Here is a 13,738-nt window from a genome sequence, read left to right on the forward strand (position 1 = left end):
CCAGCTGGCCTTGTAAATACACAGCGACTTGCGACCACAGAGTTTGTAAAACACGTCTCTTCAGAGCATCGTGAAACTTCTTTGGTCCGTAGAAAGCTCCAGCGTCTCTCGGTTTTGTATACTATTTTTAAGACCTTTCTTGTTACGTTCATTCTTTTCAGTGTTAGGGTTCACTCTGGATGACATGACTGAACTAATGTATTCTGTGTCATTAATTTATACGCGCAGACGATCTTCTAAACGTAGTATTTTAAGTACTTGTTCTTTTAAAATGTTCATCCACTCTACAGTTTTAACGTTCATATCCAAATAGTCTTTGCATTGATACTGACACAAAACAAATCCTGGAGTGCTTAATAAAACTGGATCTGCATAAACAAGACGTAACCATCTGTCAGCAACTACATCTTCGTTCAGTTCAACCCATGCAGTTGTGTAATAGCGTTCGAGCATATCCTCGTGATTCAGTGTTTTACAGGTATGAGTTTTCTCTTCGTCGAACATGCAGCCCATACACATTTCTTTACAGAATCGCTGAACCAGTTTATACACTTCAAAGGCATAACTCAGAGTTTAAAAAATGTCCAAGCATTTTCTGTTATCAACTGTATCTACTTCATCCACAAGCACACGAGTTGGTCGTATTTTCTTGATTATTATTAGCTTGGTACAGGTAGTCAAATCGCAGAAGGATCGTTTGGCATCCATCTTACATTCAGTACGACTCTTAAACCAACAAGTTGATTTTTTCACTATTGATTCATTAAAACTGCATTCTGATCGTAAAACATATTTCCAGCTGAAGTAAACAGCCTATTTCTTGTCGTTATAGTTCATCTTTGAACGCAATCGTTACAAATAATAAATAATTATACTTCTCTTTATGTTATAAATATATTCAAATGCATTGTTTAAAAAGACTGTTTGCGATTGGTTAATAATAACAAATAACAGGTTTCATCTGGTTTTCTATTCAAACGATATTATTTCATCATTGCTAACAATAAACCTTTCAAAGCATATTTAAACAAAGGGCTCTGCACCCATAACCCTTATCACAACATAAACCCAACCCAACACAAAAGACTGACTCAAAATATCTATAAATAACACCACTTTCAATATGTATTTAGTTCCCATTGAAAACGCGCACGTTCCCGCCAAAAATTTTGAAAAAATGCCAGTCATCCTTTGAAAAAAATGCCAGTCATCCACTCAGCACAATAGGTGCACTTCTTTTGTTCAAAAATCCATAATTCGCTCCACTGAACCAGAAAACCCCATTATCTCCTCCACTGAACCGGAAAAACCAATTATACGCTCCACTGAACCCGAAAGACAATAGGTGCACATCCGTTTTTGTGGATTGGGGACCCATTGTTCCGGAGGTGCATATCCATTGTACTGGAGGCGACTCCATTGTATTTCCATTGTTGTCCCCGCTACGTACAAAATATACTACTGTCATTGAATCGGAAATTCTCGCAAGATAGAGCGCAATGGATTGTGGCGAGATGTTCTGATCGTTGCTCGGTGCGTAGGTTACAGAAACCGACGAAGCCGGGTTGTAATTACATTTTGACAGATTCCACATATACGAAATAGGATTCAGCACTTCCATTCTATTTAATATAAAATAATTATATTAACATATAACTATCGATTGTTGGAATCGTGATGTTAAGCAACAATAGTTAAGTATTTATTAATCACAAATCACATTTAACAAAGAATCCGTAAGCGTAAAACCAGGAGAGTTGTTTTTCCATATCGTTTCCATTTCAAGTTTTAATGATTCGACCTTCCAGAAGCACCCGTCTGCTTAAAACATAAATCGTCTGATTTTTCGCGATTTTTAAATAAATCTGTAATATTTTGAACATCTAGTTTTAATTTTAAGTGTTATTTTTCAGTTTTATATGTTGCAGAATTTACTGCAGAATTCATCTAATTTTACCGCAGAATATGTCAAATTTTACCACGGAATTTTAAAATGTTTGCCGCGGAATTCAGGGGGGAGTGGTAAGTAGATCAAAATACTGATGTTACAATGTGGCATTCAGCTATAGTCTTTAGTTGGAAGTACATCTGAAACTGATGTCAAAATGAGATAACACTGTCACTTTTAGTTGCTGATTTCCGATACATCTGTTGAAATATTATCAGAATCCACAGCAAGGGAGGTAACTGCTGTCAACCTGGCAGGTGACAATTGTATGGTACTGAATTCTATGATATTTGTCCTCATGTCGCTCGGATTCGAAGTCTGTACAGCAACCATTGACACGGTTGTATTATAGTTTGGTCTGGAGACTGTACTGCATCCCATCTTGGTCTTCATGATCGTCCTATAGTTAGCCGAACTGGCTATTAGGATGTAAAAATTCTGTCCAAAATTGACAAGGTATAAAATATTAAACACCGGCCACCATTCGATGAGGAGAGCCAGAGTATTAAAATATGATTTACTTGCAATTAGGATCGAAATGATACTGTCTACGATAGACGGGGGAAGAACTGTTGCAAAAGCCAGTATGGAGATCAACATGAGAGGAAGAAGCGACTTGTCCAGCTTGTTTTCCCTGGAGCCAGAGCTGGCGGAGGTGAATCTCTTTCTGAAAGATGTGCTGCGTTGGATGTGGATTCCAATCACAATGTTGAAGACGAGGATCAGGAGACAGGGGAGGTTAGAGTTGAGAATAAGACGATTAACAGCAAAGTATGGCAAGAGGCTGTCTTGTATAAAGCAAACGTTGTACTCTTTCAGCAACTTTACGCCAAACAAAATTGGAACCGAAAGTATGATAGACAAAACAGTTAGACATGAACAGACGACCGTGGCCTTCTTTCTAGTGCAGAATCGATCACGTTTCAGAGGGAAAACCACACAGTAGAACCGATCCACAGTGAGTCCAACTACCAACCACGGCGAAAGCGTCGTGACCGTGCATCTTGTGAATTTTGTAAGTGCACAGAGTTCGAAATTACTCCCCACAAGATAAGGTGACGTAAACAGTCTCATCGATTCTTTGATGCAGAAGAAGATTAAGACCACACTGTCTGACACGGCCAGGAATCGCAAATACACTGAGTAGGATAACACGGAAAACTTGGCGTCTGTCATTAAAACGGAGACCAGACAATTCCCAACTAGACCTACTACAACAGTAAGCACATTGCAGACCCAGTAGGCATAGCCTGGGCTTTCGACGTAAATCCAGCTAACGTTGAATTTTGTACTTGAATCCGTCGCTTTAAGGAGCGTGTCCATATGTGTAGTCACGTCAAACATGCCGGCGTCTTCCTCTGATATCATAGCTGTGATGTCAGACATTGTCGAGATTGTATCACCTGCAAAGATAGCATAGCTGTGATGTCAGACATTGTCGGGATAGTATCACCTGCAAAGATATCATAGCTGTGATGTCAGACATTGTCGGGATAGTATCACCTGCAAAGATATCATAGCTGTGATGTCAGACATTGTCGAGATTGTATCACCTGCAAAGATAGCATAGCTGTGATGTCAGACATTGTCGGGATAGTATCACCTGCAAAGATAGCATAGCTGTGATGTCAGACATTATCGGGATAGTATCACCTGCAAAGATAGCATAGCATAATAAATAATTATACTTCTCTTTATGTTATAAATATATTCAAATGCATTGTTTAAAAAGACTGTTTGCGATTGGTTAATAATAACAAATAACAGGTTTCATCTGGTTTTCTATTCAAACGATATTATTTCATCATTGCTAACAATAAACCTTTCAAAGCATATTTAAACAAAGGGCTCTGCACCCATAACCCTTATCACAACATAAACCCAACCCAACACAAAAGACTGACTCAAAATATCTATAAATAACACCACTTTCAATATGTATTTAGTTCCCATTGAAAACGCGCACGTTCCCGCCAAAAATTTTGAAAAAATGCCAGTCATCCTTTGAAAAAAATGCCAGTCATCCACTCAGCACAATAGGTGCACTTCTTTTGTTCAAAAATCCATAATTCGCTCCACTGAACCAGAAAACCCCATTATCTCCTCCACTGAACCGGAAAAACCAATTATACGCTCCACTGAACCCGAAAGACAATAGGTGCACATCCGTTTTTGTGGATTGGGGACCCATTGTTCCGGAGGTGCATATCCATTGTACTGGAGGCGACTCCATTGTATTTCCATTGTTGTCCCCGCTACGTACAAAATATACTACTGTCATTGAATCGGAAATTCTCGCAAGATAGAGCGCAATGGATTGTGGCGAGATGTTCTGATCGTTGCTCGGTGCGTAGGTTACAGAAACCGACGAAGCCGGGTTGTAATTACATTTTGACAGATTCCACATATACGAAATAGGATTCAGCACTTCCATTCTATTTAATATAAAATAATTATATTAACATATAACTATCGATTGTTGGAATCGTGATGTTAAGCAACAATAGTTAAGTATTTATTAATCACAAATCACATTTAACAAAGAATCCGTAAGCGTAAAACCAGGAGAGTTGTTTTTCCATATCGTTTCCATTTCAAGTTTTAATGATTCGACCTTCCAGAAGCACCCGTCTGCTTAAAACATAAATCGTCTGATTTTTCGCGATTTTAAATAAATCTGTAATATTTTGAACATCTAGTTTTAATTTTAAGTGTTATTTTTCAGTTTTATATGTTGCAGAATTTACTGCAGAATTCATCTAATTTTACCGCAGAATATGTCAAATTTTACCACGGAATTTTAAAATGTTTGCCGCGGAATTCAGGGGGGAGTGGTAAGTAGATCAAAATACTGATGTTACAATGTGGCATTCAGCTATAGTCTTTAGTTGGAAGTACATCTGAAACTGATGTCAAAATGAGATAACACTGTCACTTTTAGTTGCTGATTTCCGATACATCTGTTGAAATATTATCAGAATCCACAGCAAGGGAGGTAACTGCTGTCAACCTGGCAGGTGACAATTGTATGGTACTGAATTCTATGATATTTGTCCTCATGTCGCTCGGATTCGAAGTCTGTACAGCAACCATTGACACGGTTGTATTATAGTTTGGTCTGGAGACTGTACTGCATCCCATCTTGGTCTTCATGATCGTCCTATAGTTAGCCGAACTGGCTATTAGGATGTAAAAATTCTGTCCAAAATTGACAAGGTATAAAATATTAAACACCGGCCACCATTCGATGAGGAGAGCCAGAGTATTAAAATATGATTTACTTGCAATTAGGATCGAAATGATACTGTCTACGATAGACGGGGGAAGAACTGTTGCAAAAGCCAGTATGGAGATCAACATGAGAGGAAGAAGCGACTTGTCCAGCTTGTTTTCCCTGGAGCCAGAGCTGGCGGAGGTGAATCTCTTTCTGAAAGATGTGCTGCGTTGGATGTGGATTCCAATCACAATGTTGAAGACGAGGATCAGGAGACAGGGGAGGTTAGAGTTGAGAATAAGACGATTAACAGCAAAGTATGGCAAGAGGCTGTCTTGTATAAAGCAAACGTTGTACTCTTTCAGCAACTTTACGCCAAACAAAATTGGAACCGAAAGTATGATAGACAAAACAGTTAGACATGAACAGACGACCGTGGCCTTCTTTCTAGTGCAGAATCGATCACGTTTCAGAGGGAAAACCACACAGTAGAACCGATCCACAGTGAGTCCAACTACCAACCACGGCGAAAGCGTCGTGACCGTGCATCTTGTGAATTTTGTAAGTGCACAGAGTTCGAAATTACTCCCCACAAGATAAGGTGACGTAAACAGTCTCATCGATTCTTTGATGCAGAAGAAGATTAAGACCACACTGTCTGACACGGCCAGGAATCGCAAATACACTGAGTAGGATAACACGGAAAACTTGGCGTCTGTCATTAAAACGGAGACCAGACAATTCCCAACTAGACCTACTACAACAGTAAGCACATTGCAGACCCAGTAGGCATAGCCTGGGCTTTCGACGTAAATCCAGCTAACGTTGAATTTTGTACTTGAATCCGTCGCTTTAAGGAGCGTGTCCATATGTGTAGTCACGTCAAACATGCCGGCGTCTTCCTCTGATATCATAGCTGTGATGTCAGACATTGTCGAGATTGTATCACCTGCAAAGATAGCATAGCTGTGATGTCAGACATTGTCGGGATAGTATCACCTGCAAAGATATCATAGCTGTGATGTCAGACATTGTCGGGATAGTATCACCTGCAAAGATATCATAGCTGTGATGTCAGACATTGTCGAGATTGTATCACCTGCAAAGATAGCATAGCTGTGATGTCAGACATTGTCGGGATAGTATCACCTGCAAAGATAGCATAGCTGTGATGTCAGACATTATCGGGATAGTATCACCTGCAAAGATAGCATAGCTGTGATGTCAGCCATTGTCGAGATAGTATCACCTGCAAAGATAGCATAGCTGTGATGTCAGGCATTGTCGGGAAAGTATCACCTGCAAAGATAGCATAGCTGTGATGTCAGACATTGTCGGGATAGAATCACCTGCAAAGATATCATAGCTGTGATGTCAGACATTGTCGGGATAGTATCACCTGCAAAGATATCATAGCTGTGATGTCAGACATTGTCGGGATAGTATCACCTGCAAAGATAGCATAGCTGTGATGTCAGACATTGTCGGGATAGTATCACCTGCAAAGATAGCATAGCTGTGATGTCAGACATTGTCGGGATTGTATCACCTGCAAAGATAGCATAGCTGTGATGTTAGACATTGTCGGGATTGTATCACCTGCAAAGATATCATAGCTGTGATGTCAGACATTGTCGGGATAGTATCACCTGCAAAGATAGCATAGCTGTGATGTCAGACATTGTCGGGATAGTATCACCTGCAAAGATATCGTGTGTGTGTGTGTGTGTATGTGTGTGTATGTGTGTGTATCATGTGTATGTATGTGTATGTATGTGTGTATGTGTGTATATGTATGTGTGTATGTATGTATGAATGTGTGTATGTGTGTGTATGTGTGTGTATGTGTGTATGTATGCATATGGGCATGTATGGGTGTATGTATGTCTGTGTGTCTGTGTATGTGTGTATGTGTGTATGTGTGTTATGTGTGTATGTATGTGTGTTATGTGTGTATGTGTGTATGTTTGTTATGTGCGTATGTGTGTAGTAATATACATATACATATTGTTTAGAATTCACTTGCCACAGGGCCAGTGGATTTGAAAATTCACTGGCCATGGTGAAAAATTGTCTTGCCCAATGTTAACTATTGATAAAACAAACAAAAACAGTAAATGAAAATAATTAACTTTTTAATGTCCATTTTTCATACTGAGATCATGTTTAATCAATCTTTCAATTTACACAACAGATAGGCTCATTGGGCATACTGTATGATTTGTTTAGAAAAATATGCAAATAATTTTTATCAGTTTAGATTTTAAAATAATTGGTTACACTAAAACCACCTACGTTATAAAACAAATAATCCATGTTACCTAGCTATTACAGCAATTAACATCATCATATAAAGATATTTATTGTGCAACATAAATGCTTTTAGATCATATCGATAATATATCCTCATTAACAGAATAATTTAGTACGGGACAGCGGCCCGGTTACAATTTAGGTTTGGTTAAATTGGCACATGCGAATGTATTTATTTATTTATTTATTTTATTTGTTTATTTATTTGTTTGTTTTGTTTTGTTTTGTTTGTTTGTTTGCTTATTTATTTATTTATCAATTTATTATTATGTGTTTTAACCATTTATATCTTCTTTCTTCTTCTCCTATATTTCCCAGTCCTTTCCATTATATGCGTCATAGCAATTTGTTTTGTTTTTTTACCAATCTTTAATTTATACAGAAACATTAAAAATGCATTTATGTATCAAATTGTTATATATGACTATATAACATTATTATACAACAAATTAGATATATTTACTTGTATATAAATTATATTACTTTGATGTAAGGCCTTGAATTCAAGGCTCCCCAACCTTGACATGGTCAGAATGGACTGGGAAAAATAAATATTTAAAAAAAAGAAAAAAAAAGAAAAAAAAAGGCACATGTGCATTAGGAATCCTTTTCTGTCAATTTCCGCAGAAAAGAAACGGTAATTTGTTTTGGTATTTTATTGTTTTTATAGATTCCTGAATAATATTGTAAAATTTAACGATTAATTGTCAAGATGTCAATTTTATTTATTGGGAGTTCCCATATTAGACGTCTTAGGGAATATTTAATCGGAGAACATTTACAAAACTTTGGTATTGTGGACTGCCCCACCATTTCGTTTTCGGCAGTTGGTGGCGGACGAGTTTGTCAAAATGAGCACCTGAAATTGTTTGAGATTGGTATAACAGAAAATCAACCAAACAGGCTCATTGTGCACTTAGGAGGCAATGATTTAGATTCATATGAGGAGGTTGATGTAATTGTTTTAAGGTTACTCTCTTTTTTGACAATGTGTATCCACAAGCACAGCATTTCTCAGATAACAGTGTTGCAGTTTCTGCCTAGACAAAATACCCGGCATATCACGATGCAGGAATATAATGACAAGGTACACTCGGCAAATAGTTTCCTGAAGCAGGAATTATCTAACATCCCATCATTAATTATTGGAAGTTAAAAGGGATGCAGAATTCTGATGATATTTTATGTATGGATGGTGTTCATTTTTCGAAAATTGGTGTTCTAAAATACTATCGTAGTATTCGAGGTGCAATATTAAAACACTAAAAAAATAAAAATAAAAACATAATTGTTGTTGTTAATTATCAGGTTAATATCAGGTTAGCTTTTGTGCTGAAATGTGTGAGACAAATGAGTTACAGTATACCGTCATAGGTTGACTGGTCTGTATAGAACTTGGACATATTGTGGGATGTGCTGATATTTTTTAATACACTAAATTACTCTCGTATATGTATGGATTTGTCAGTGTATGTATGTATATGCATGCATCAGTGTGGATCTGTATATGTATTACAGGGTGGCCTTGTGCTAATAGTGTAATAGTGTAATTACAAGTGAGTTACATGTATAGTCCCAGTTGTTGACTGGGTGTATAGAACTTGTATTTAATCACAAGTGAGTTACATTTATAGTCATAGTTGTTGACTAGGTGTATAGATCTTGTATTTAAACAAAAGTGAGTTACATTTATTAGTCATAGTTGTTGGCTGGGTGTATAGAACTTGTATCTATTATCAGACATTAGTTATCCCCAAATTTACACTGTAATTACAAGTGAGTTACATTTATAGTCATAGTTGTTGACTAGGTGTATAGAACTTGTATTTATTATCAGACATTAATTGTCCCCAAAGTTACGTGAGTTACATGCATAGTCATATTTGTTGACTAGGTTTATAGAACTTGTAGTTACTCACAAGTGAGTTACATTTATAGTCATAGTTGTTGACTAGGTGTATAGAACTTGTATTTATTATCAGACATTAATTGTCCCAAAGTTACGTGAGTTACATGCATAGTCATATTTGTTGACTAGGTTTATAGAAGTCCTATTTATTATCAGACATTAATTATTCCCATAAGTTACACTTTAATGTTCTAAAAACTAGTCAGTTGGTTTTAGTACTGTTTTAAGTAATAAAAGAGAGTTACAGTTTTTACCACGACAGTCATAGCGGTTGATGGTATCTGTACAGAACGTTTGATTAGGGAATATGTCTGGTTTCCAAGACTAGTAAAAGTAATGGCTGATTTTCTGTGAGGATTTGTGTCTGAATGGACATGGATATTATAGGATAACTTGCACAGGATAATTTATTCACAAAATATATTTTTCACTAATCTGACTTGATATAATTTACAGCCTTACTCCTGATTATAATAATGTCTATGAACCCCACACAGCGGAAAAGGCGGAGGGTGGCCAACCCACCCAAAGAGAAGGGAGCGAACACATCAAGGGCACCTGATCCAGGACCTAGTAGGCTAGATTTGCCGACAGTGGTGAGTCATTGCATACAAGACGCCATTCCAGCATGTACGAAATCAGTGATGCAGGCTCTGCAAGCCAATCCAGATACATCAACACATCAGACTAGTGGGGCGGATTCAGATAAGGAGGAAGATTCTCCATTATCTATGCCTGTGGGACCAGATATTGTTCAGCACCTAACAAGTAAGGATTCAGTTAATTTGCAGGGAAATGTAGACCAGAATAATGAGAGATCCACGAAAAGGAGCGTGACCAGGCCTGTTGGCTTAGGTGTCGATCAAAAAATTAAAAATAAAATTTGGGCCAATGAATATGTTGATTTTGGCCTCCTACTGCATCCCTCTAAAGAGGACAGATTTACCACTGAAATAAAAGATGGCACTCTGTCAATGGTAAAGGTACCAAGTGCAAAACATATCACTTCGCTAATGCAATGGGTGTCGGCTTCCATCTTTTTGGGGATTTGTACTGCAAAAAATACCCCAATGAGGGGAAAAATCTTATGCAATATGTATTGAGGCTGCAAGCTATTGCAGAAGAAACTAATGACCAGGCAGAAATTGCCTATGATAAAACGTTTACGCAGTGGCGGGAAATTGCACCTGGATATTGTCCATGGGCAGAAGTCAATACTGAGCTTTATCATGAAGCTCTAGCTGCAGGATTACAATCAAAACTGTACTGCAAAAATACCATGCCAATTCCAAAAGATACCAGAAGTCCAAAAGGGAACAAATATATTGTCACAGCTACAATAACCCAGGGGGGAATTGCATGCGGGGACAGTCCTGTCCATACCCACACATCTGCCAATTTTGTTCAGGTTCCCATGATAGGTACAAATGCTCAACTAATTCAAGAGGAGAATCAAAATCTCAAAGTCACCAATTTAAACCGGCAAAACTCAAACAAGGGCCAAATACTGCAAACTGCAAATCCATATCGTGAGTTGCAAACACTTTCCTGGTCTATAAATTCATGTGTTCCAACTCCAGTGAATTATCAAAGACTGAAATTTTATTTAAATGGCTATAATCAATCCGAAAAAGAATTCTTGGTTACAGGTTTCAAGTCTGGTTTTCGTATCCCTTTTTCTGGAAAAAGACAATGCACTTTTTGTTCAAATCTCAAGTCTGTCAGTGGCAAAACGGACATTTTAAAAAGGAAGATTGAAGTTGAGCTGAATTTTTTTTTGGGTGGCAGGACCTTTTGATGAAATTCCATTGGCAAATTTTCAAATTTCTCCACTTGGTTTTGTCTCAAAGAAAGAACCCAATGAATACAGAGTTATTCATCATTTATCCTATCCTCCAGGATCATCAGTCAATGATGGAATAGATCCTCAATTTTGCAGGGTCAGTTATCAGACAGTAGACACAGCAATTAACTATGTAAAAAAGCTAGGTCAAGGTACTCTGATGGCAAAAGCTTATATTCAAAACGCATATCGTATTGTTCCCATACACCCAGATGATTATAATCTGTTGGGTTTTTCTAATGAAAACAAATTTTATTATGATCGCACCCTTCCAATGGGTTTGAGTTATTCATGTCAGTTGTTTGAAAGATTTAGTACCGCCCTTCAGTGGATTCTTGAAAATAAGTTTTTCATTCAAGGATGTGTTCATTTATTGGATGATTTTTTGTTATGGGGCCGTTCGGGAACTACTGATTGCCATAATTCACTGTCAGCATTTTATAAGTTAGCTTCATGTCTGGGTATTCCAATCAAAGAAGAGAAGACAGTTCTTCCCACTACATGCATACAATTTTTAGGTCTAGAAATTGACACGGTTAACATGGAAGTCCGTCTCCCATTGGAAAAATTGGAGAAGATGCGGACTCTGATTAATCAGTTGTCAAAGCGGAGGAAAGTTACATTGTTAGAGCTTCAATCTCTAATTGGTTTACTGAATTTTGCTTGTAGTGTGGTAATTCCAGGTCGCACCTTTTTGCGATGAGTTATTGACCTTACTGTTGGGCTTAAAAAAACAACCCATAAACGGCGGTTGTCAGTAGATGCCAGATTGGATTTGAAGGCCTGGGGTTTATTCTTAGAGCATTTTAATGGTCTTGCTTTTTTCTTGTCTGATAAATTTGAGTCATCAGATACTTTACACATGTATACAGATGCGAGTAATATCGGATTTGGGGGCTTCCTTGGATCCCAGTGGTTTGCTGAGGTTTTTCCAACCAATTGGCTCAAATATCACATTACTGTCAGGGAGTTTCTTCCCATCATCATAGATATCGAATTGTGGTACACACAGCTAAAAAACCCAGATGCATCCAATTTCATACAGACAACATTGCAGTAGTATTTATTATCAACAAACACACGTCACCAGATCCGATTTTAATGCAATTGATGCGCAGATTTATGGTGAACGTTTTGAAACATAATATTCTGTTTGAAGCTGTCCACATCTCAGGATTACATAACATAGCTGCAGACTATCTTTCTCGGTTGCAGATAGAAGAGTTTCACAGCCAGTTTCCACACATAATCCAGACCCCATCCCATGTGCACCAGAGTTACTGAGGATTTAACTTCAACAGCCAATCACTTGTTAGCGAGTGCTATCTCTGATACTACAACAGCTGCTTACAAGCACACTTTTAAACTATACCGTGAGTTTATTCACAACAGTATTGGTGATGCTGTCATTCCTCTGCCACCCAATGTTCAACATTTAGCCCTTTTTATGGCTCATTGTTACGAACAAAATCTGGCTGCTTCAACAATGGCAACATATAATTCAGCATTAGGATATATCTTTAAATTGGGTCATTATGAAGATATAACTCAACATTTTATTATAAATTTTTTTTATCAGGGTTCCAAAAACAAAGATCATCAGTCGATTCTCGATTGCCAATCATTCCTAATATCTTGAAAGCTCTAATAGTCTTTAGATCATACCATTGATTCCTTCTTTACCAGATGCATGTGTAAAGCAATGTTTTTGTTAGCTTTTCATGCATTTCTTCGAATTGGGGAGATAACAATGACGGGTTCAACCAACCAACATTATTTGCACAGACAACATGTAGTGGTTACTGAAAATAGTATCGATATTACTTTTCCTCATTTCAAACACAGCAATGGTCCATCAAACATTTTGTCAGTGATAAAGAATAATAAATCACATTGCCCGGTAAAGGCTATTCGAGCATACTTAGTTGTACGGCAACATAAATGCCTAGCAGAACCTTTATTTTCTTTCATGGACGGCACACCTATTTCTCGGCAATATTTTACAAAACAATTAAGACTGTCATTGCGCTGGTCTGGTTGTAACCCTAACGCATACAAAGCGCATAGTTTCAGGATAGGTGCGGCTACCACTGCATCAAGCCAGGGTATCAGTGAGGAACGTATACAAGTAATGGGGACAGTCTCTCTATATTTGTGACATTTAGTTATTTCTTCAGATCATATACGACCCAGTGGATGCTATGGTCCAGCGATTTAAATGTTTAAAATTCCAAAATAACAATGACAAATCCATCTGGATTATGGAATTGTGAAACCTTTTTCAGTATGGATTTATTATATGTGACAATTGGTAATCGAGTAATCCATGGGGACATGGGCCTCTGGATGTGTACCAAATGTGTGTATTTTCATTTATTTATTTGATTACAAAATGGACACTTATGAACAGTGGGGTTGTAAACATCCATGGGGACAGGGGCTTCTGGATGTTGATAACGGCTCTCCTGCATTTATTGGTTTGTTTTAGTTGGAACCTGTACAGGTAGTACC

General features: G+C 37.6%; 2 protein-coding genes across 2 annotated transcripts; both read right to left on the reverse strand.

The window, feature by feature from the left end:
- Positions 1 to 2,125: 2,125 nt before the first annotated feature.
- LOC121373173 (somatostatin receptor type 5-like) lies at positions 2,126 to 3,334 on the reverse strand. The gene has a single exon (XM_041499629.1). The coding sequence runs from the start codon at positions 3,332 to 3,334 to the stop codon at positions 2,126 to 2,128; it is 1,209 nt and encodes a 402-aa protein (XP_041355563.1).
- A 1,551-nt stretch (positions 3,335 to 4,885) lies between these two features.
- Positions 4,886 to 6,094, reverse strand: LOC121373174 (somatostatin receptor type 5-like). Its single transcript, XM_041499631.1, has one exon. The coding sequence runs from the start codon at positions 6,092 to 6,094 to the stop codon at positions 4,886 to 4,888; it is 1,209 nt and encodes a 402-aa protein (XP_041355565.1).
- Positions 6,095 to 13,738: the final 7,644 nt, after the last annotated feature.

Source organism: Gigantopelta aegis, chromosome 5 (genome assembly GCF_016097555.1).
Source record: "Gigantopelta aegis isolate Gae_Host chromosome 5, Gae_host_genome, whole genome shotgun sequence".
NCBI lineage: Eukaryota > Metazoa > Mollusca > Gastropoda > Neomphalida > Peltospiridae > Gigantopelta > Gigantopelta aegis.

Coding starts and splice junctions, on each gene's coding strand:
- LOC121373174 (XM_041499631.1), bottom strand. CDS start 6,094: ATGTCTGACATCACAGCTATGATATCAGAGGAAGACGCCGGCATGTTT.
- LOC121373173 (XM_041499629.1), bottom strand. CDS start 3,334: ATGTCTGACATCACAGCTATGATATCAGAGGAAGACGCCGGCATGTTT.